Source organism: Pseudophryne corroboree, chromosome 10 (assembly GCF_028390025.1).
Source record: "Pseudophryne corroboree isolate aPseCor3 chromosome 10, aPseCor3.hap2, whole genome shotgun sequence".
In the NCBI taxonomy this organism is placed as follows: Eukaryota; Metazoa; Chordata; class Amphibia; order Anura; family Myobatrachidae; genus Pseudophryne; species Pseudophryne corroboree.
Genome location: NC_086453.1, coordinates 82,767,033 through 82,791,016, shown reverse-complemented (window position 1 = coordinate 82,791,016; position 23,984 = coordinate 82,767,033). Strand labels below are relative to the sequence as shown.

The 23,984-nt window shown below is 47.6% G+C and overlaps 1 protein-coding gene across 3 annotated transcripts in view; it reads left to right on the top strand.

The window, feature by feature from the left end:
• Positions 1–23,984, top strand: part of TBC1D17 (TBC1 domain family member 17) — a 125,835-nt gene that overhangs the window by 94,708 nt on the left and 7,143 nt on the right. For all 3 annotated transcript variants that reach the window (XM_063942546.1, XM_063942545.1, XM_063942547.1), the window contains exons 13-16: positions 6,139–6,238; positions 7,658–7,755; positions 10,696–10,812; positions 21,052–21,138. In XM_063942546.1, coding sequence (XP_063798616.1) covers positions 6,139–6,238; positions 7,658–7,755; positions 10,696–10,812; positions 21,052–21,138 — 402 coding nt within the window. The remainder of the gene's footprint in view (positions 1–6,138; positions 6,239–7,657; positions 7,756–10,695; positions 10,813–21,051; positions 21,139–23,984) is intronic.

The following is a 23,984-nucleotide window of genomic DNA, read 5'->3' as shown; positions in this document are numbered from 1 at the left end:
GGCCAAGAAGGACTTGGTAACCGGAACTTCAAGAGATGCTCACGGAGGATCCGTGGCCTCTACCTCTAAGAAGGGACCTGCTCCAGCAAGGACCCCGTCTGTTCCAAGACTTACCGCGGCTGCGTTTGACGGCATGGCGGTTGAACGCCGGATCCTGAAAAAAAAAGGCATTCCGGATGAAGTCATCCCTATCCTGATCAAAGCCAGGAAGGATGTAACCGCAAAACATTATCACCGCATTTGGCGAAAATATGTTGCGTGGTGCGAGGCCAGTAAGGCCCGACGGAGGAAATTCAACTGGGTCGATTCCTACATTTCCTGCAAACAGGAGTGTCTATGGGCCTGAAATTGGGGTCCATTAAGGTTCAAATTTCGGCCCTGTCCATTTTCTTCCAAAAAGAACTAGCTTCAGTCCCTGAAGTTCAGACGTTGTAAAAGGGGTACTGCATATACAGCCTCCTTTTGTGCCTCCAGTGGCACCTTGGGATCTCAATGTAGGTTTTGGGTTCCAAAAAGTCACATTGGTTTGAACCACTTAAATCTGTGGAGTTAAAATATCTCACATGGAAAGTGGTCATGCTGTTGGCCCTGGCCTGGGCCAGGCGCGTGTCAGAATTGGCGGCTTTATCCTGTAAAAGCCCTTATCTGATTTTCCATTCGGACAGGGCGGAATTGAGGACTCGTCCTCAGTTTCTCCCTAAGGTGGTTTTCAGCGTTTCACCTGAACCAACCTATTGTGGTGCCTGCGGCTACTAGGGACTTGGAGGACTCCAAGTTGCTAGACGTTGTCAGGGCCCTGAAAATATATATTTCCAGGACGGCTGGAGTCAGAAAATCTGACTCGCTGTTTATCCTGTATGCACCCAACAAGCTGGGTGCTCCTGCTTCTAAGCAGACTATTGCTCGTTGGATTTGTAGTACAATTCAGCTTGCACATTCTGTGGCAGGCCTGCCACAGACAAAAATCTGTAAATGCCCACTCCACAAGGAAGATGGGCTCATCTTGGGCGGCTGCCCGAGGGGTCTCGGCTTTACAACTTTGCCGAGCAGCTACTTGGTCAGGAGCAAATACGTTTGTAAAATTCTACAAAATTGATACCCTGGCTGAGGAGGACCTGGAGTTCTCTCATTTGGTGCTGCAGAGTCATCCGCACTCTCCCGCCCGTTTGGGAGCTTTGGTTATAATCCCCATGGTCCTTACGGAGTCCCCAGCATCCACTTAGGACGTTAGAGAAAATAAGAATTTACTTACCGATAATTCTATTTCTCGTAGTCCGTAGTGGATGCTGGACGCCCATCCCAAGTGCGGATTGTCTGCAATACTGGTACATAGTTATTGTTACCAAAAAAATCGGGTTATTGCTGTAGTGAGCCATCTTTTCTAGAGGCTCCTCTGTTATCATGCTGTTAACTGGGTTTAGATCACGAGTTGTGCGGTGTGATTGGTGTGGCTGGTATGAGTCTTACCCGGGATTCAAAATCCTTCCTTATTGTGTACGCTCGTCCGGGCACAGTATCCTAACTGAGGCTTGGAGGAGGGTCATAGGGGGAGGAGCCAGTGCACACCAGGTAGTTCTAAAGCTTTACTTTTGTGCCCAGTCTCCTGCGGAGCCGCTATTCCCCATGGTCCTTACGGAGTCCCCAGAATCCACTACGGACTACGAGAAATAGAATTATCGGTAAGTAAATTCTTATTTTCTGAGGAAAATCCTGTCCCTGACAAGAGGATTTATATGTATGGGGAGAAAAAGCATGAAGTGACTTTTCCCCCTTCACATGAATTAAATTAATTATGTAAAAAAGCGTGGGATTCCCCTGACAGGAAGGTGATAGTTTCCAAGAGATTACTTATGGCGTATCCTTTCCCGCCAACGGACAGGTTACGCTGGGAATCCTCCCCTAGGGTAGACAAGGCGTTGACACGCTTGTCCAAGAAGGTGACCCTGCCGTCTCCGGATACGGCCGCCCTAAAGGATCCTGCGGATAGAAAGCAGGAAGCTATCCTGAAGTCGGTTTATACAAGCAATTGCTTCGGCCTGGATGTGTAGTGCGGTAGCTGCATGGACGGATTCTCTGTCTGAGGAGTTAGATACCCTGGACAGGGGCACTGTTCTACTGACCCTGGCACATATCAAGGACGCGGTCCTATATATGCGGGATGCCCAGAGGGACATTTGCCTGCTGGGCTCTAGAGTTAACGCAATGTCCATTTCTGCCAGAAGGGTCTTATGGACTCGGCAATGGACAGGGGATACCGACTCTAAAAAACACATGGAGGTTTTACCTTATAAGGGTGAGGAATTGTTTGGGGACAGTCTCTCGGACCTAGTTTCCACAGCTACGGCTGGGAAGTCAAATTTCTTGCCTCATGTCCCTCCACAACCTAAGAAAGCACCGTATTACCAAATGCAGTCCTTTCGTTCTCAGAGGAGCCAGAAGGTCAGAGGTGCGTCCTTTCTTGCCAGAGGCAGGGGTAGAGGAAAAAAGCTGCACCATGCAGTTAGTTCCCAGGAACAAAAGTCTTCCCCGGCTTCCATTAAATCCACTGCATGACGCTCGGGCTCCACAGGCGGAGCCAGGAGCGGTGGGGGCGCGTCTCCGACTTTTCAGCCACCAGTGGGTTCGCTCACAGGTGGATCCTTGGGCTATACAAATTGTGTCTCAGGGATACAGGCTGGAATTCGAGGTGATGCCCCCTCACTGTTACCTAAAATCGGCCTTACCAACTTCCCCCATGGAAAGGGAGATGGTGTTGGAGGCAATTCACAAACTTTTTCTCCAGCAGGTGGTGGTAGAGGTCCCCCCCCTTCAAAGGGGAAAGGGGCTACTATTCCACTATGTTTGTGGTACCGAAACCGGACGGTTCGGTCAGACCCATTTTAAATTTAAAATCCCTGAACATTAATCTGAAGAAATTCAAGTTCAAAATGGAATCGCTCAGAGCGGTCATTGCAAGCTTGGAGGAAGGGGATTTTATGGTGTCTCTGGACATCAAGGATGCTTACTTGCACATCCCCATTTATCCGCCTCATCAGGAGTACCTCAGGTTTGTGGTACGGGACTGTCATTACCAATTCCAGACGTTGCCGTTTGGCCTGTCCACGGCACCGAGAGTTTTTACCAAAGTGATGGCGGAAATGATGGTGCTCCTTCGGAAGCAAGGGGTTACAATTATCCCATACTTGGACGATCTCCTCATAAAGGCGAGGTCCAGGGAGCAGTTGCTGATCAGCGTAGCACACTCTCAGGAAGTGTTGCGTCAGCACGGCTGGATTCTGAACATTCCAAAGTCGCAGCTGATTCCTGCTACGTGTCTGCCCTTCCTGGGCATGATTCTGGACACAGACCAGAAGAAGGTGTTTCTCCCGGAGGAGAAGGCTCAGGAGCTCGTGACTCTGGTCAGAGACCTCCTAAAGCCAAAACAGGTGTCGGTGCATCGCTGCACGCGAGTCCTGGGAAAGATGGTGGCGTCATACGAAGCCATTCCCTTCGGCAGGTTCCATGCGAGGATCTTTCAGTGGGATCTGCTAGACAAGTGGTCCGGATCGCATCTTCAGATGCATCGGATGATCACCCTGTCCCCCAGGGCCAGGGTGTCTCTTCTGTGGTGGCTACAAGGTGCTCACCTCCTCGAGGGCCGCAGATTCGGCATACAGGACTGGGTCCTGGTGACCACGGATGCAAGCCTCCGAGGGTGGGGGGCAGTCGCTCAAGGAAGAAACTTCCAAGGGTTGTGGTCAAGTCAGGAGACTTGTCTGCACATCAATATCCTGGAACTAAGGGCCATATACAACGCCCTGAGTCAAGCGGAGTCTCTGCTTCGAAACCAACCAGTGCTGATTCAGTCAGACAACATCACGGCAGTGGCCCATGTAAACCGCCAGGGCGGCACAAGAAGCAGGGTGGCAATGGCAGAAGCCACCAGGATTCTTCGGTGGGCGGAGAATCCCGTACTAGCACTGTCAGCAGTGTTCATTCCGGGAGTGGACAACTGGGAAGCAGACTTCCTCAGCAGACACGACCTCCACCCGGGAGAGTGGGGACTTCATCAAGAAGTCTTCACGCAGATTGCAAATCGATGGGAACTGCCACAGGTGGACATGATGGCGTCCCGTCTCAACAAAAAGCTAAAAAGATATTGCGCCAGGTCAAGGGACCCTCAGGCGATAGCTGTGGACGCACTAGTAACACCGTGGGTGTTCCAGTCGGTCTACGTGTTTCCTCCTCTTCCTCTCATACCAAAGGTGCTGAGAATTGTAAGAAAAAGAGGAGTGAGAACAATACTCATTGTTCCGGATTGACCAAGAAGGACTTGGTACCCGGAATTGCAAGAAATGCTCACAGAGGACCCATGGCCTCTGCCTCTCAGACAGGACCTGTTACAACAAGGGCCCTGTCTGTTCCAAGACTTACCGCGGCTGCGTTTGACGGCATGGCGGTTGAACACCGGATCCTAGCAGAAAAGGGCATTCCGGAAGCAGTTATTCCTACGCTGATAAAGGCTAGGAAGGACGTGACAGCAAAACATTATTACCGTATATGGCGAAAATATGTTGCTTGGTGTGAGGCCAGGAAGGCCCCTACAGAGGAATTCCAGCTGGGTCGATTCCTGCACTTCCTACAGTCAGGTGTGACTATGGGCCTAAAATTAGGGTCCATAAAGGTCCAGATTTCGGCCCTATCCATTTTCTTTTAAAGAGAACTGGCTTCACTGCCTGAGGTTCAGACGTTTGTTAAGGGAGTGCTGCATATTCAGCCTCCTTTTGTGTCACCAGTGGCACCTTGGGATGTTAACGTGATCTTGGCTTTCCTGAAATCCCACTGGTTTGAGCCACTTAAGACGGTGGAGCTAAAGTATCTCACGTGGAAAGTGGTCATGCTGTTGGCCCTAGCCTCAGCTAGGCGTGTGTCAGACTTGGCGGCTTTGTCATGTAAAAGCCCCTATCTGGTTTTCCATATGGACAGGGCAGAATTGCGAACTCGTCCGCAGTTTCTGCCAAAGGTAGTGTCCTCTTTTCATCTGAACCAACCCATTGTGGTGCCTGCGGCTACTCGTGACTTGGAGGATTCCAAGTTGCTTGATGTAGTCAGGGCTTTGAAGATCTATGTTGCCAGGACGGCTGGAGTCAGGAAGACTGACTCGCTGTTTATCCTGTATGCATCCAACAAGCTGGGTGCTCCTGCTTCAAAGCAAACCATTGCTCGCTGGTTCTGTAACACGATTCAGCAGGCTCATTCTGCGGCTGGATTGCCGCATCCAAAATCAGTAAAAGCCCATTCCACAAGGAAGGTGGGCTCTTCTTGGGCGGCTGCCCGAGGCGTCTCGGCATTACAGCTTTGCCGAGCTGCTACTTGGTCGGGTTCAAACACATTTGCAAAGTTCTACAAGTTTGATACCCTGGCTGAGGAGTCATCCGCACTCTCCCGTCCGTTTGGGAGCTTTGGTATAATCCCCATGGTCCTTACGGAGTCCCCAGCATCCACTAGGACGTTAGAGAAAATAAGAATTTACTTACCGGTAATTCTATTTCTCGTAGTCCGTAGTGGATGCTGGGCGCCCGTCCCAAGTGCGGACTTTCTGCAATACGTGTATATAGTTATTGCTTAATAAAGGGTTATGTTATGTTGGCATCCATTGGTTGATGCTCTGTTGGTTATTCATACTGTTAACTGGGTAAGTTTATCACAAGTTATACGGTGTGATTGGTGTGGCTGGTATGAGTCTTACCCGGGATTCCAAAATCCTTTCCTTGTAATGTCAGCTCTTCCGGGCACAGTTTCTCTAACTGAGGTCTGGAGGAGGGGCATAGAGGGAGGAGCCAGTGCACACCAGATAGTACTAAATCTTTCTTTAGAGTGCCCAGTCTCCTGCGGAGCCCGCTATTCCCCATGGTCCTTACGGAGTCCCCAGCATCCACTACGGACTACGAGAAATAGAATTACCGGTAAGTAAATTCTTATTTTCCAGTCACACTCATTTATAAAAGAGGATGGGTGATTTAATCCATATGGTATCCTGGGTGAGCAACGAGACATGCTTAATATTTTGCTGGCAGCTGCTTCAACCAATCAAAGCGCACAGTGTTTACAGCGGACGACCTGTGATCAATGCATTGATTTGTTTCTCCTGCATTACAGCACCATAACTTTGAGGAAAGTCAGGAGAGCATGAAGAAACAGCTGGCACAGCTCAACCTCCTACTGCGTGTCCTGGACCCTGTACTCTGCGATTTCCTTGGTATTTTAGATTTGTTTATTGTTTGCTTAGAAATCTGTACTTGTATACGTATTTTATGCACCTCTAGTTCAGTAAAAGAGTGAATAGGCAATCTTTCCTGCTTTTTTTTCTCATTTTGTGTCTTGTAGACCAGGAAGATGTCTTGCTACAACAGACTAAGGGGGTAATTCAGACCTGATTGTAGATGTGGTAAATTTAGCACATCTAAATAGGAATGTACACACTGGATACAGGGGCATATCTATTTAGAGCAAAGTTTACCAAAAATCTCCCAATGGGCTTTTTACCCGGAGGTGTGAGATTTATATATTTTTGGTATTCAATCGGGTGCAGAATTGTGATTTTTTTTTTTTCTATTTGAGCATGACTCATCTTTCCTGAAATGTGCGAACATCTTTAGCCTTAAAGGGTTTGGGTGTAATATGTTATGTCGGCGGTCAGGATCCGACTGCCAGGAGCTGGGCGTGCGCAAATGAGCCCCTCTTGGGCGCGGTGGCGCGTATTCTCCCTCCAGGGGGGGTCGTGGACCCCCAAGAGGGAGAATAGTTGTCGGTATGCCGGCATACTGAGCGCCGGGATCCCAACAACCGGAATACTGAATACCACCCAAAGGGTTTTAATCATAGACAGGGACAATTCTAATAGGTTGTTCTAGTAGAGTCTGGCTTTACAAGACATAATTGGTTTCTACTTGTATTCACTTGATAAAGATTTTATTTAGTCCCTGGCCTAGAGAATGCTGTACACAGAACATCGTTCAGACTGAAAAGGGAAAGGCGATCTGTTTACATCATCTGGGTATCGCATATAAAATAGAAAGCCTAGGGCACATGCATGGCAGGGGCTTTCAGCCTCATATCTTAACTTCTGCTGCCCCCTCCTTGTCCATGTAACGACCAGCTGCATGTGTGTCCCCATACTGGTCACTGCAGACACTTGGCCTTCTGGAGCAGTTCCCAGCCTGATGATTTCAGTGACAACTATAGCAAAATAAAAGTTAACTAGTACTTTGTTACTGGCTGTTTAATTCCACTTTATATTGTTGCTGTCTGCTGGCTTCATGAATCATGGAGGAAATGAGGCGTAGCGAGTAAATTCCTGTCCTGTAGAACTTGAGGAAATGAAAGCACTTTGACCCACATGCCTTAGGGAAGTATTTAAAAATGGCCGTAAAGTGCAATGATGTGCTGTAACCCTTCACATTTTAAAGGTACTGTGCATTTAAAATACATGTGATATTGGGTAGCATGCCACGGAATTCCAGAATTACCCAAGATATAACATGCCACTGCTTATTCTTTTAAATGATGGGCCTTTATACTGCTATATTGAATGCGGTACTCTTCTTCCAAAAAAGGGAAAGATCCTTCTTCGCTGTAAACATTTTGTAAATGGTTATTTTTTCAAATTTCTCCTTAGATTCCAAAGAATCCGGGAACCTAAGCTGCTGCTTCCGATGGCTGCTCATCTGGTTTAAACGGGAGTTTTCCTTTAATGATATACTTCTCCTGTGGGAGGTGAGTGGCAATGAATGGACGGAAGTCATTTTTCCTGTAACAGCTACAGATCTGGGTGTCAGCATGTATGTGAATGCAGCCAATCAATTCACTAGGAACCTGTGGCACAGTGCTCTGATAGGCTGCATATTTGTACGGCTCGTAAAAGGTCTGCCTCCGCGGTGCTCACGGACAGTCTAAGTACACAACAGGAATACGTCTGCTCTAGAGTTCCCATACCAGGGGAAACTTACTGATAATAATGCTTTCAATAGCATCTGGCAAGGGTGTATATATGGGGGTCATTCCAAGTTGATCGTAGCTGTGCTAAGTTTAGCACAGCTACGATCGTAAACTCAAACAAGGGGCGCCCAGCACAGGGCTAGCCCGCCCGCTTGGGGGTGAGAGGGGGGAGGTGACTGCCTCCATTTCCTAAAACGGATGTGCTTTGTCGCTGAGGAGGGACTGGGCAGCCTCTCAGTCTGAGGACGGAGATTACCAGGCCTCCATTTCCCAAAACAGATGCGCTTTGACGCTGAGGAGGGACTGGGCAGCCTCTCAGTCTGAGGACGGAGATTACCAGGCCTCCATTTCCCAAAACGGATGCGCTTTGACGCTGAGGAGGGACTGGCAGCCTCTCAAACTGCAGCGAGCGATCGGGTCTGAAGGACCCCCATAGTGCGTGGCTTTCTCACAAGATGAAGTCCATTGCATGGTGTCATATTTGGAATGTTCATGCCCTTGTACTGGTATTCCCTGATGTATGCATGCCCTCATCAATTCCTTACACTTTTTATTATCCATTATAAGATTCCACAAGTGTTTGCAGCACCATACAAAGAGCATACAAAAGTACAATACAAACATAACAAAATATATATAATATACCTGGCTGTCAATAACTACACATGTATGCAGATGCAGTCCCTATCACCAGATCATTGCTGACTGGTCTTATGCCCCAGTTAATGGGCACAGCAGACGTGTTTTGAGCCACTAATTGCAATTGGGAGGAGATGATGGTGTAGGTAAGGAAAGGACAAATACACGAGCAAAGAGAGCCCTGTTTGTGAGCATTTATGATTTATAGGGGAGGGTCTGGCAGACCTAGGTGACACAGGGGTTGATGAGGTGGAGAAAAGGACCAGTATAGAGGTTGGCCATAGCAACCATTCAACATCTACTGATAATTTTATAGAATGTACTTGATAAATTCTCCTCTGGTCTGTTTCTCCACTCTTTTCACTGCTTGATAAATCAGCGTCACAGAACGAGGAGTCAGTGAGCAGGGACAAAGGAGGAGAGCTAGTAGACATTGATAAAGCCATGCTGCTGAAGTACCCCTTACAATGCATGCATATTGGAAATCAAAGGCTATCTCTTAGGAGAAAATCATCCATAGATGTACATCAGTATGTAATAAAATAGCCGCCTTCTACACTCCAGTGTCTCATGTCTGCAGAAGGCCCCAATCACCACCGTTTTGTAAGATCACCCACTTGAAGCATTTAGGTTATAACTAGATGAAGGGCTTGGATTGGTTATTGATTAGTATAAGAGCTTCTGGTCTTTGGTGCTGTTGGCGCCTGCAGATTATTGTTAAATGAATAATTCCCTTTTGCTGTGCTGTGAGTATCGCTTTGAACAGCTTCAAGCTGCCCACATATCAGATGCTCGGTGTGAAAATCTCCAGACATCAACTAGGATGCCAAATTTTATCCTGAAATATCTGTTATAATAAACATTAAATAATATATATTAGGCGCTAAGTTTGTACTATCAAATTTAAATAGTAATTGCAGCTCACACAAGGAGGATCTGGAAGTCCTCCTGAACAAAGGGAACTGTCCCTATACACAAATTTAAAACGTATGAGCGCACAAATATTCAAAAGTGGTTAATTAGGCTGCTGGTTTGGTAAATAAAATATATTTTTATTAAAAGAACAGCAAACTAAATAAACATTCATAGATATAAAAACATCATGCTGGAAATCGCAGAATAATTAGTATCATACTTATAATCACTGCATGAAATTCAATAGATACCCCCGCATTAGCCAATTGGACTTATAATTAATTTAAAGCATGCATGCTTAATTGGTTAGCTGGTTAGTTAGTTGGACCAGTAATCAGTCCCAGTATACAGTCCTGGTTGTTAGTAACTGTTAATCCCTCCAGGGATTTTGTTATATTGATGTTAATAATTAGTTTGGTTAGATAGACAGAAATGTCCCTGGGTATATATGTCAACACAGTCCTTTTAAGATAGTGAAACTTTCTTCTGGTGATATTTCTGTGCCAGTTTATTCCATATAATGTAATATTGAGAGATTTACATAACCACTTAGTAACCCATCGTGGCACTCATAGGGGCACTGCTTACCCTCCACTCTGCGGCGGTATTGGTGTCCACGATTGGGTTGAGTGGTTATGTAAATCTCTCAATATTACATTATATGGAATAAACTGGCACAGAAATATCACCAGAAGAAAGTTTCACTATCTTAAAAGGACTGTGTTGACATATATACCCAGGGACATTTCTGTCTATCTAACCAAACTAATTATTAACATCAATATAACAAAATCCCTGGAGGGATTAACAGTTACTAACAACCAGGACTGTATACTGGGACTGATTACTGGTCCAACTAACTAACCAGCTAACCAATTAAGCATGCATGCTTTAAATTAATTATAAGTCCAATTGGCTAATGCGGGGGTATCTATTGAATTTCATGCAGTGATTATAAGTATGATACTAATTATTCTGCGATTTCCAGCATGATGTTTTTATATCTATGAATGTTTATTTAGTTTGCTGTTCTTTTAATAAAAATATATTTTATTTACCAAACCAGCAGCCTAATTAACCACTTTTGAATATTTGTGCGCTCATACGTTTTAAATTTATAATAAACATGCAGAGAAACGTTCTGCTCTATGTATTCCAATCAAGGTGCTGTGGACCGGGCTTCCTTGCCCCAACTTCCACCTTCTCGTCGCATGTGGTATTCTTGACTTGGAGCGGGAAGCGTTGATGAACTCTGACTATGGCTTCAATGAGATCCTTAAAGTAAGTTCAGTTTGGCTTATGAAATGTAACCAATAAATCTGTTACTAGGAGCCAGAGTGTTTGTCATCAGTCGATTGCTCTTTCTGTAGCCTTACTGCATAAGGGCTAGTTGTTGCTACACATTTGCACAAAGTTCTCATCAATGTGACTCCTGAGACTTGTCCAGATAAAGTAGGGGTTGTCAATGGGCCTGATCAGGTGCTAATACGGTACATGCTGAAGAGTACAGATGGTCCGTACTTTGTGCATGTGCCGGACCCGTGCTGTGCTTGTGCATTAACGGGTCTGCAACATCTGTCGCACTGACCATATGATGCTCGCTTGGGGGTGAGAGGGGGAGGTGACTGCCTCCATTTCCCAAAACGGATGCGCTTTGTCGCTGAGGAGGGACTGGGCAGCCTCTCAGTCTGAAAGCGGAGATTACCAGGCCTCTTTGTAGTAGCTGCGGCGACCGGCTTGCGTGACCCAATGATGATCCGATGCTGTGTAATAGAATGCAGCTCGGATCACTAAAGCAAGCAGGAGGCGTGACGCCCCCTGTTGCTTTTTTTTTAAAATCAAGTGATTTTTATTGAATTTTGCATCACATAAACAGAACAAAACAACAACAGTAAAATTAACTGTAACAATTGCCATCAATAAACAGACATTTTCAGTTCACGTTTCAGTGTGCGTGTTGATTCCTTTCACACATATATCCACGACAAAGAATATCAATATTATCAAGAATGTCGCTAAAGTGCTCAATACCGACCCGCCCAGCCATGTGCTACACCAGCGATCCCACCTCTCCGTAAATTGAGAGGTGGAACCCCGTATCTTATACATATGTCTCTCATGACGAATTAACTCGTTCACCAACGCCCTCCACTGCTCCACCCTAGGTACATCAGCCGAGAACCAGACCCTAGCGATAACAACCTTTGCCAGCGTAGTGAGACACAGGACATATTTGTACATTAAAACAGAGAGTGCGTTTCCTCGAGATCTAATCCAAATAGGCATATACCAGGATCTAAGGTAGGGAGGGACGGAGCAGTCATGGTCACATCACTCCACACTTTACGCCAGAAAAGGGAAATCTCAGGGCAATCCCAAAGCAGGTGCCAGAATCTGGCATCGGCAGCCTGGCACCTGGGGCAGTTAGAATCTTCTCTAAGACCATCCCTCTGCATAGTGACTGGGGTACGATACACCCTGTGCAGAATATATAAAAAAACTTGCGTATATCTTATACATGGCGTAGTGTATTTAAGGGAACCCATAATTTGGAGCCACTGCTCATGGGACAAAGGTCCCAAATCAGTCTCCCATTTAGCACGAAGATTATTTAGTAGATCGGGGTAGCTTCTATCATTCAAAGCAGCATATATGGTAGATATTTTCCCCCTTTGGCTCAGAGAAGTAAGTATCGTCCTAACGAGTGAGTCAACAATCAGTGGTGGGCCGTGGGGGAACTGGGTCTGTTCAGCATGCCTAAGCCGAAAATATCGGAACAAAGCAGTGTTAGGTATGTCAAATTCGATTCTCAATTGCTGAAATGATTTTAGCACTCCATTATGGTATAGTTGATTCAATACTATAACTCCTCTAGTAATCCATATATTATCTAATTACATCTCATATAGCTCAGGGTATGCACTATTGAACCACAATGGAGTACAGGTATCGTGTCCCCCCCAGTCATATAAAGTGTGCGCATAGCGCCAGATAAGCAAGGCTTGACGTAACAGGGGAGGCAAACCAGAAGCTGAGAGACCAGAGAGGAGAAGCTGAAGAGGAAAAAGGGAGAAAGCAGGAGAGCACTCCGCCCGCTCAGCCAGAAACCCCCCCCCATTGTTGTGCCCAGAGAATCCCCAATCCATTCACTCAGATGGGACAGCTGTGCCGCTACGTAGTATAGTCTGAGATCAGGAAGATTTGCCCCACCGGAAAGCTGAGATCTGCATAGTGTCCTGATAGAGACCCGCGCCGGCCTGCCACCCCATATAAATGAGGACAGAATGCCCTCAATAACAGTAAAGATCTTCTTGGGGAGGTAGACTGGAGAGTTGTGTAGGGCATAAAGGAATTTTGGCTGCATCACCATTTTAAATAAGTTAACCCGACCCAGGACAGACGGCGGTAATTTTCTCCAGCTATGAGCCTTCTCTTTAAATGTTGCTAAAATGGGGTCGATGTTTTGGGCCACATAGCTACGTGCCATAGGAGTAATCCAGATGCCTAAATACTTGAACAGCAATGTCCATTGCAAAGGATGCGCCCCCCGTGTATTTTCAGGGAGAAGACCAGAATTGGGAAAAATGTGGGACTTATCCTAGTTAATTAGCAGACCGGAAAAGATACCAAAATTCTCCACTACCTGTAACACAGCTTGTAAGGAGTCCTCAGAGTCCTGCAAGAAAAGAAGCATGTCATCTGCGTACAGCGCCACTACATCCACGTGACCCCCAACCTCAACACCCCTAACCCTGCCATTAGTGCGTAACAGGCCGGCCAACGGTTCCACGGCAATTGCAAACAGCGCAGGAGATAGGGGGCAACCCTGCCGAGTGCCCCTCCCCAACGCAAAAATCTCAGACGTGAAACCATTGGCCGTCACACATGCCACAGGCAAGGAATACAACAACTGGATAAACCTAATAAATCGAGGGCCAAAAGCAAATTTCTCCAGCACTCCCCACAGATACTTCCATTCCACGGAATCAAACGCTTTGGCCGCGTCAAGAGACACCACCACCGCGTCCGACCCCACCAAATCACTTCTCTGCAGATGACCGAACAATCTATGTAAATTTTGGGCAGTGGACTTACCCGGCATAAAGCCAGTCTGGTCCGGGTGAATTATTGTTGTGATTACCAAATTCAATCGAGATGCCAAGATTTTTGCCAGTATCTTGACATCTGTATTGAGGAGGGAAATGGGCCGGTAAGACTCGGGGAGCAGGGGGTCCTTCACTGGTTTCAACAGGACAATTATATTGGCCTTGGCCATAGAGCGCGGGAGAGTCCCGCCTTCTAAAAGTAAGTCAAACAATTGTCAGAGATAGGGGGCAAAAAATTTACTGTATTTTTTTATAGACTTCACCCGGAAGTCCATCGGATCCCGGTGCCTTAGACGCCGGGAGAGACAGGATCGCAGCCTCCACTTCCTCCAGCGTAATAGGTGCATCCAGGGCCCCAGAGTCCTCCCGGGACAGACACGGCAAGGTTAGCTGAGCCAAAAAATCCCTAAGCTGATCACCAGAGTAACTGGCTCGGGAGGTATATAGCAAGGAATAATAACTACGGAACGTCTCCGTTGAGCCAGAATAACACATTTGGCCAGCAGAATTTTTCACACATTGAATTACAGTTGTAGGGGATTCGGACCGGGCCAGAAAGGCCAAGTAACTGCCATTCATCTCCGCCCGAAAATACTGCTCATGTCCCGCAAAAAGGAGTCTACGCCTGGACTTCTCAAATAAACAATCCGACCACTCGCTCTGCGCGCTCCTCCACAACAGCTCATCAGACCGCAAATGTGTAATTAGATATTGAGATTCCAGCTGCCGGCACAGAGACTCCAACCGCACCTCCTCCCTCTTACTAAACGCTTTAACTTCAGTGATCCGTTTTATAAAGGAGCCTCGCAGAAACGCTTTAAAAGCATCATGTTTCAGCGGCAGATCACTGTATAGTAAATTGTCTACCTGGAACCCCTCCCAAGCGGCAATCAGATCTGCACCCTCCCCCAGTAAAGTTAGCCAAAAGGGATTAAGTTTCCACATTTTCGCACCCCGCTCCCAACCAACATTAACTGTAACTGAGACAGGAGAGTGATCCAGGGACGTGCGGTGAGCTATCCGATATACCCCTAGGGAGATACTCCACTGCCAGCACATCAGGGGACAAACCAGGAGAAACTAAAACCAAATCGATACGAGAGAAAGCATGATGGGTAGCGGAATGACAGGAGAAATGATTAGCTGTAGGATTACGACATCTCCATACATCCACCAGCCCCAGCTCCCCCACCAGTCTCGCGAACGGAGTAGGGGACGCCAAGGGAGGGGGAGAAGTAACTGATTCCCTCCATCTGTCCAAGACACTATCCATAACATTGTTAAAATCCCCTAAACATATTACAGGGGTAGCAGGGGACCGGGCCATAAAACGGGCAGCGTGACGGAGAACCTCATTGTTATATGGTGGGGGGACATAGACGGCTAATATATGAAACAATCTGCTATTAATATGGGCTCGTAAGAAGACGTATTTGCCATATTGGTCAGTTTCGCACTCGTCCAAGTGAAATTGTACGGATTTTCTAATCAATACAGAAACGCCCCTGGCATTACTAGAGAAGGTGGAATGATACACGTGACTAAACCATGGTTTCTTAAGCGCCAACACCCTACCTCCATGCAAATGAGTTTCAGAGAGACAAATTATGTCCGCCTGGTATTTTTAACCTGAGTCAGGACTAGTGATCTTTTAATTTTTTCGTTCAGTCCCCGAACATTCCAGCTGAGCAGACGGAGCCCCTCAGAGACAGCAGACATAGAAATCACAGAAAGGGGCGACAGGATAGAACAGAGAGACATACATCAAAACCTGGCAACGCAGCATAGCAAGGCTGAGCAAACAGTAAATAGGGACAGGAGCAACCAGTCCCCCTACGTCCCAGGAGACAAAGGAAAACAGAGCAGTATCATATAGAAGTAACGTATCACAGCAAAGTACGCACAGAACTAAAAAGAACTAAAAAATGATGGCTTAGAAAAAAGCAAACTAACCCCCCCCCCCCCCCCCCCACACCCACCCTGTATCACCTCGCGAACTTAAGGCATACCTGGCTCCCATAACTCCCACTAAGTAACCAGACTAAGGGATAGGGGCCTAACCAAAAAAGTCCAAGGAAATGCCCCTACACTATCTTCGGCAAGAGCTCTCCACATCGTGTAGGGAGAAGTAGTACCCCAACCCTGAAAAAAACATAGCTAAGCACATGCCCCATTACAAAACATCAGATAGCAATAGAGTAACGTGAGGCTGACCAGCACCGCTATATCAGAGCGATGCACAGCTAACAGTAACATGAGTCTGCCCCGCTCCTCTACACCCCACACTGCACATATCCCCACATTGCATTCAGACTAACAGGAATATGCATCTGATAGGTGGAAACAGCAGTAGAAGAAGAATTAAATCAACATCTGAGCAATAACATATCATCGAGGAGAACGAGGTTGTCGTTCCAGCCATGCACCAGCATCCTGAGGAGATGTAAAAAAATGAGTGATGTTGTTAAACACCACCCGCAACTTGGCTGGAAACAGCATAGAATACTGTATATTGCGGTCCCGGAGCTGACGCTTGACATGAAGAAATTGAGATCGGTTCTTTTGCACCTCCAGGACAAAATCAGGAAATACGGATATATTATGTCCATCTAGTTGGATAGGGCCCTGCGTCCGGGCCAGACGGAGCACAGCGTCACGGTCCTTTAAAGTGCAGGAAGCGTGCAATAAATGTTCTAGTCGGGGCCCCCGGCGGCCTAGGCGGGAGCCTGTGCGCCCGCTCCACCGCAAATTGAGAGGTAAATGCTTCCTTGCCAAAGAGATCAATAAGCCAACCTTCAAGAAATGACTCTGGGGAGGTGCCCTCCGCTCTCTCAGGGAGGCCAACAAACCGAACGTTGTTGCGCCGCAGTCTCCCTTCTATATCTGACATTTTAGCCTGCATAGATGTCATTTGGGTGGACAGGTCCGCCACTTTCAACTGTAAGGGTGGGGCAGCATCCTCCAAAGCCGATATTCGATGTTCAGTTTCACCCACACGTTCTCGGATTTTCTGCATATCCTGCCGCAACAGGGAAACATCCATTTGTACTTGCCCAATCCGGTCCGTGACCCTCTGTTTGGACGCAGAGATCGCCTGCAGTATTTGCTGGGTATAATGCACCTGCTCATCAGGGTCGGAGGTGTCCACCTCGGCCGCTGGCGAGGATGGGCCGGCATCACCCCGCTTTGCCGAAGTAGATGTCTGCTGTGGTCTGGCAAATTTCTCCAATTTCGCAGCAGCGTTAGCCGCACTCTGTCCCCCCCTCACCATTGTATCACTGGATGGGAAGGCAGAACCTTAGGGATATTACAGCAAAAAAAAGTTCCCCAGCAATATAGGTTCAGCACAGGGGTCAGGGCTGCCCGGGCCGGGCAGAGATGGCACAACAAGATAACAAACCGGTATGTGGGCACACTGCAAGTAGTCAGGAAGCAGGTGTGTGTTGTATAAATTGCTGCAGGGTAACAGGCAGCTAATGTAGGGCAGCAGGCTTCAGTTAAATATAGTCAATCCAAACGTAAAGGGCACTGTCCTTGTATAGCCCTGTAAATAAGTATTAAGCCCAGGAGGGAGACAGAATGGTAGCCACAGCACAGCACCACAGGGGGAGAGGGAGCAGCAGGACTGAAAATGGCGGTTTTTAGCGGGCTTTTTCACCCGCACCCGGTCTCCAGCGTTACCGCAGTGGGGCTCAGGACATGTACCCCACCGGACCCAGCAGAAGGTAGGGCCTCCTCCTCTGCAGCCCCCCAGCCAGAGGACCAGCGCACAGACACCGCCGGACGCGCCGTCACGCGCCGCTCCTGGAGCTCCAGCGGCGGCCGGCAGAGAGGCAGGGAGCCGGGCGTCACGCTGGAGGGTCCGCAGCTGCAGAACCGCGCCGCTCACCGGAGTTGTGAGAGCAGCAGCAGAGGCAGCACACATTCAGGGGCCAGCTGGTAGGGAGCAGGATCCACGGGCTGGGGCAAAACGGATGGGATCTCAGGATATTAGTGGAGAGCTAGGGCTGCACACAGCTACTCCATGCCGATCCAAGCCCCGCCCCCTGTTGCTTTACCATATTAGTGCTATCACTGCTGCTTCTATGTAAGCAGCAGTGATAGACTCTCCATCCACATCTGAATCAGGTCCACTAAGCAGTCACTCGGTTACGATGATAGAAGGCAGAGCAGAGAATGCAGGCAACCCTGTCAATCAGTATAAAAAGGCTTATACTGCAGATGGAGTTCACTTTAGTTCCAAATCTGGTGCACCACAATGCATCTCATTCACCTCAGTGAGAAATGTGGGATAACAATCTAATCGGTACTGATTGAACTGGCCTGTCTAAATGATTCAATAAAGACTACTCCATCTGTGTTCACGTAAATCTGGATACCCTGTGGAATGTTGAATGTGGGTGCTTTATCATTTTGTTTCCTATGGTAAAATATTATTCCACAAGATTGGTAAATTCTCCGGAAGAGCTAGGACTCCCATGTAACCTTGTTTTCACACAGCAGCCAAGTTTTGTCCCGCTCATTGGATGTGTGTCATAAATCTGATTTCCCTAGAAGTAATATTCTTGTAGAACTTTGACATGTAGGGCATTTGTTAAGTACTTAGCTGGTCCCGTGGGCGTCCTTATGCTCTCTAAATATGGGAGCCATAAATAAATCGGTCAACAAAAACATGGCAAGAGACTACATACATTTTTAGAAGCTATTGCATCTCAAAGCTGAAGAAAAGAAAATATTAGCACGCTACTGATTGTTTCAGAGATGCGCATCATTTTCTCCAGTATGAACTCTACTGCTCTGTAGGCCTTGTTCCAGCTTGTCCTTTAGCATTGAAATTCTCTTCCTTTTGGAAGGGGGACATTCATGGGGAGGGGTCTTAACAACTTGTTGGTGTGACCAAGGGTGCTTCTACTGTTTGGCACAAAGGGCCTAACTGATGTTTGTAAGCAGTGGCCGATGTTCACGCCATGGAGCGATTATCGGCAGACTGTGCATGTGCTGCGATCATACTGCGCATGCGTCAAGGTGCCGCTGCCTTTCCACTCAGTATGAGTATTTCATGAAGAAGTGTTTGACGGGAAGTGATCATTTGTACGTGTTATCGGGGAGAACCGCAGATGTGTCATGGCCCTTTTCGGGTCATGTATCTATGGTTAGCTGCGAAGACATGGCGTCTGCGTCACTACTGCTGTGTCCAGTCTGCTTAGCCATAGGCCAACCCTTAACCTTGATCCTTGTTTTTGTGTATAGGCTGCGAATGTGTTTTCATGTTTGGGCGGCAGCTTCCCTTACTAACATTAAGTTCTGTAGCCTATAAAATCGCAATTGCATGTGGGTACAAACATGAAGTAGGCCCAAAATATTTATTTTAGCTGCTAAATCATACTGTGGGCTCAGAGTTGTCAGTGGATATACTCGCCACAGACAGACAGGCCAAATATCAACCGTGTATGGCAAGGTCAGATAATTGGTCTGTCTGGCTGATGGTGACCTAAGCTGGGCATACACGGCCAGGTAAAAGGCTTGTCAGACTGACAGGCATTGTATGTGGCGGCCTGTCACCCAGCAGATATCATGGCCATACACTGGGACAGATGTATTAACCTGGAGAAGGGATAAGTGCCTTGAATCCTATTGGAGAAAGAGCGCTATATAAATAAAATTATTATTCTTATTATAAAGAAGTGATAAATGGAAGGTGAGAACGCACCAGACAATGGATTTGATAAATGACAGGAGCTGACTGGCTGGTGCGTTATCACCTTGCACTTATCACTGCTTTATCCATTCTCCAGGCTTCATACATCTGTCCCACTGTGAGATAGTTCCCAGTGTATGGGCCACAATATCTGTGCTCCTCCCACGGGGAGGAGACATTTCCTCGTTCCTCCCCAGTGAAGGAATTGGGGAAATGACCGTCGGTCGCCAGCGGCAGTATATACAGTGCCCGATGCATCCGACTTTAATATTAGAAAATATTGCATCGGACAGGTAGGCTGGATGATTGGGCGTGCCTGACCTATTGCTGTTTTGGATCGGTCGTCCGCATAAACAATCAGATGATTGTATAGTGTATGCCCAGCGTTATCTGACCGTGTATGGCCACCTTTATCTGACAGTGTATGCCCAGCGTTATCTGACAGTGTATGCCCAGCGTTATCTGACAGTGTATGCCCAGCGTTATCTGACAGTGTATGGCCGCCTTTATCTGACAGTGTATGGCCGCCTTTATCTGACAGTGTATGGCCGCCTTTATCTGACAGTGTATGCCCAGCGTTATCTGACAGTGTATGCCCAGCGTTATCGGACAGTGTATGGCCACCGTTATCGGACAGTGTATGGCCACCGTTATCGGACAGTGTATGGCCACCTTTATCGGACAGTGTATGGCCACCTTTATCGGACAGTGTATGGCCACCTTTATCTGACAGTGTATGCCCAGCGTTATCTGACAGTGTATGGCCACCTTTATCTGACAGTGTATGGCCAGCGTTATCTGACAGTGTATGCCCAGCGTTATCTGACAGTGTATGCCCAGCGTTATCTGACAGTGTATGCCCAGCGTTATCTGACAGTGTATGGCCACCTTTATCTGACAGTGTATGCCCAGCGTTATCTGACAGTGTATGCCCAGCGTTATCTGACAGTGTATGCCCAGCGTTATCTGACAGTGTATGCCCAGCGTTATCTGACAGTGTATGCCCAGCGTTATCTGACAGTGTATGGCCACCTTTATCTGACAGTGTATGCCCACCTTTATCTGACAGTGTATGCCCAGCGTTATCTGACAGTGTATGCCCAGCGTTATCTGACAGTGTATGCCCAGCGTTATCTGACAGTGTATGCCCAGCGTTATCTGACAGTGTATGCCCAGCGTTATCTGACAGTGTATGGCCGCCTTTATCTGACAGTGTATGGCCGCCTTTATCTGACAGTGTATGGCCGCCTTTATCTGACAGTGTATGGCCGCCTTTATCTGACAGTGTATGGCCGCCTTTATCTGACTGTGTATGGCCACCTTTATCTGACTGTGTATGGCCGCCTTTATCTGACTGTGTATGGCCGCCTTTATCTGACTGTGTATGGCCACCTTTATCTGACTGTGTATGGCCACCTTTATCTGACAGTGTATGGCCACCTTTATCTGACAGTCTATGGCCACCTTTATCTGACAGTGTATGGCCACCTTTATCTGACAGTGTATGCCCAGCGTTATCTGACAGTGTATGGCCACCTTTAATCTACCCATTGCAGCTATCATAATAAGCCATTGATTACTTTAACAAAATAATTTAGCTGCTGAAATACAAATACATTGTTCTATTTTCTGGTTATACCTTTATTTACATTAGTATCTACTTCAATTCTCTTCCCCCACCCTCCTTATTTATGTCTCGTCTCTGCTCCCATTCAGCACATTAATGAGCTGACCATGAAGATGAGTGTGGAGGACATTCTGTGTCGGGCTGAAGCTCTGAATCAGCAGCTGGCACACTGTCAGGTGAGTGTCGGGGTTTTGGCTGCTTGCACCGCAGTACTGTCAGTGCTTCATGACCTCTCCCATCGCCTCCCATTCACCATTTGTTCTGGTTATGTAGTATTTGTGGTAATAATTAGTGTGGAGGTAATTATGCGGTCTGTGCCGTACCAGTTAAGTAGAAACGTATAGATTGTGACTTTACAGAACAGAGGCCTCAATCTGAATCAATCTATTTTTCATTCAATTGAAAAAGTGTTTTTCTGTGCAGGTAACTATTTTTATTTCCAGACTGGAAATATTTCCATACACGGAGAGAGTTGGGGGTATTTTAACATTTCTAGTACTGATAACCTGGGACAAATGTATACATTAGATGTATACATCTAATCAGTATGTCTCAGTTCACATGAAAGGTACATCTGTGACTTGCCGGAGTTATCTTGTGTGCACAAGGCAATGGAGCAGATGTATTAAGCCTGGAGAAGTGATAAAGCACTGATAAGTGCACGGTGATAACACACCAGCCAATCAGCTCCTAACTGGCAGTTTACACATTGGAATTGATTGGCTGGTGCGTTATCACCTTGCACTTATCACCGCTTTATCACTTCTACAGGCTTAATACATCTGCCACAATATTGTTTTGATGGCCATTAAGTTGTAAGCTCTTCAGCGTACGCCAGTAGGCATTGGGCTCCAGCACACGGGTAACATGATCCTGAGCTGTAGTCACTGCAGTAGATAAATTAGAGATTGTACATCCATATAGCAGGTGGGTAATGATCAGTGTGTACTGACATCAGGAACATGTGATAGACTGTACTCTGAGATGTGGTCAGTCTGACCATCCCATGAGTGCAACCCCTGACTGTGCTCTGCAATGAGGTCATTCTGATCATCCCAGCGGTACGACCCCTGATGGTGGACTGTACTCTGGGATGAGATCCGTATGACCATGATGTAGACTAGTCAGTCTGTCCCAGTGACTGCTGAGATTTACAGTGCTTATTATACAGAATAACGCATGGCAAAGGGAATTGGAGAAACCATATGTACCAGACTAATTGGGAGCACACTTTTCTCTGACGTCCTAGTGGATGCTGGGAACTCCGTAAGGACCATGGGGAATAGCGGCTCCGCAGGAGACTGGGCACAAAAGTAAAAGCTTTCTGACTAGCTGGTGTGCACTGGCTCCTCCCCCTATGACCCTCCTCCAAGCCTCAGTTAGATTTTTGTGCCCGGCCGAGAAGGGTGCAATCTAGGTAGCTCTCCAGAGCTGCTTAGAGTAAAAGTTTTAAATAGGTTTTTTATTTTCAGTGAGACCTGCTGGCAACAGGCTCACTGCATCGTGGGACTAAGGGGAGAAGAAGCGAACTCACCTGCGTGCAGAGTGGATTGGGCTTCTTAGGCTACTGGACATTAGCTCCAGAGGGACGATCACAGGTTCAGCCTGGATGGGTCCCGGAGCCGCGCCGCCGGCCCCCTTACAGAGCCAGAAGAGCGAAGAGGTCCGGAAAAATCGGCGGCAGAAGACGTTCCTGTCTTCAATAAGGTAGCGCACAGCACTGCAGCTGTGCGCCATTGCTCTCAGCACACTTCATACTCCGGTCACTGAGGGTGCAGGGCGCTGGGGGGGAGCGCCCTGAGACGCAATAAAACATGTTTTAAACCTTATATGGCTAAAGAAATGCATCACATATAGCTCCTGGGCTATATGGATGCATTTAACCCCTGCCAGTTTTCCTAAAAAAAGCGGGAGAAAAGGCCGCCGTGAAGGGGGCGGAGCCTATCTCCTCAGCACACAAGCGCCATTTTCCCTCACAGCTCCGCTGGAAGGACGGCTCCCTGTCTCTCCCCTGCAGTCCTGCTACAGAATCAGGGTAAAACAAGAGAGGGGGGGCACTAATTGGCAGAAAATACATATACAGCAGCTATAGAAGGGAGAAACACTTACCGTATTTTTCGGACCATAAGACGCACTTTTTCTCCCCAAAAATGTGGGGGAAAAAGTATGTGCGTCTTATGGAGCGAATAAGAGCAGATGCAGATGGAGTTCGCGTGTAGCGGCGGGTCCTGGATGCTGCTGCTGCTGCTGAGCCGTCATCAGCAGAGCGCGGCGCATCTCAGAGCCCAGCAGCAGAGCCCGGCATCATGTGACTCCCCCCCCCGCTCCCCCACACCTCCTCCCTCCTCAGGAGTTTCCCTGCAGGCAGCGTTAGCTGAGTGCCTGGACATGGGGGAACCGGCGGGTCCTGGATGCTGCTGCTGCTGCTGAGCCGTCATCAGCAGAGCGCGGCGCATCTCAGAGCCCAGCAGTAGAGCCCGGCATCTACCCCACACCTCCTTGGTCCTCAGGAGTGCACCCGGGGCAAGCGTTAGCTGAGAGCCTGGACGCGGGGAACCACTGGTACTGTCTACAATATATGTGTGTGTGTGTGTGTGTGTGTGTGTGTGTGTGTGTCTGTGTATGCTGGCTCTGATGTGTGTGTGTCTGTGTGTCTGTGTATGTGTATGCTGGCTCTGATGTGTGTGTGTGTGTGTGTGTGTGTGTCTGTCTGTCTGTGTATGCTGGCTCTTTTTTTTCCAGTTTACTTACTCTAAAAACTAGGTGCGTCTTATGGTCCGAAAAATACGGTTATATAAGTTATATAAGGTTATCCCTGCATATATATAGCGCTCTGGTGTGTGCTGGCAAACTCTCCCTCTGTCTCCCCAAAGGGCTCGTGGGGTCCTGTCCTCTATCAGAGCATTCCCTGTGTGTGTGCTGTGTGTCGGTACGATTGTGTCGACATGTATGAGGAGGAAAATGATGTGGAGGCGGAGCAATTGCCTGTAATAGCGATGTCACCCCCTAGGGAGTCGACACC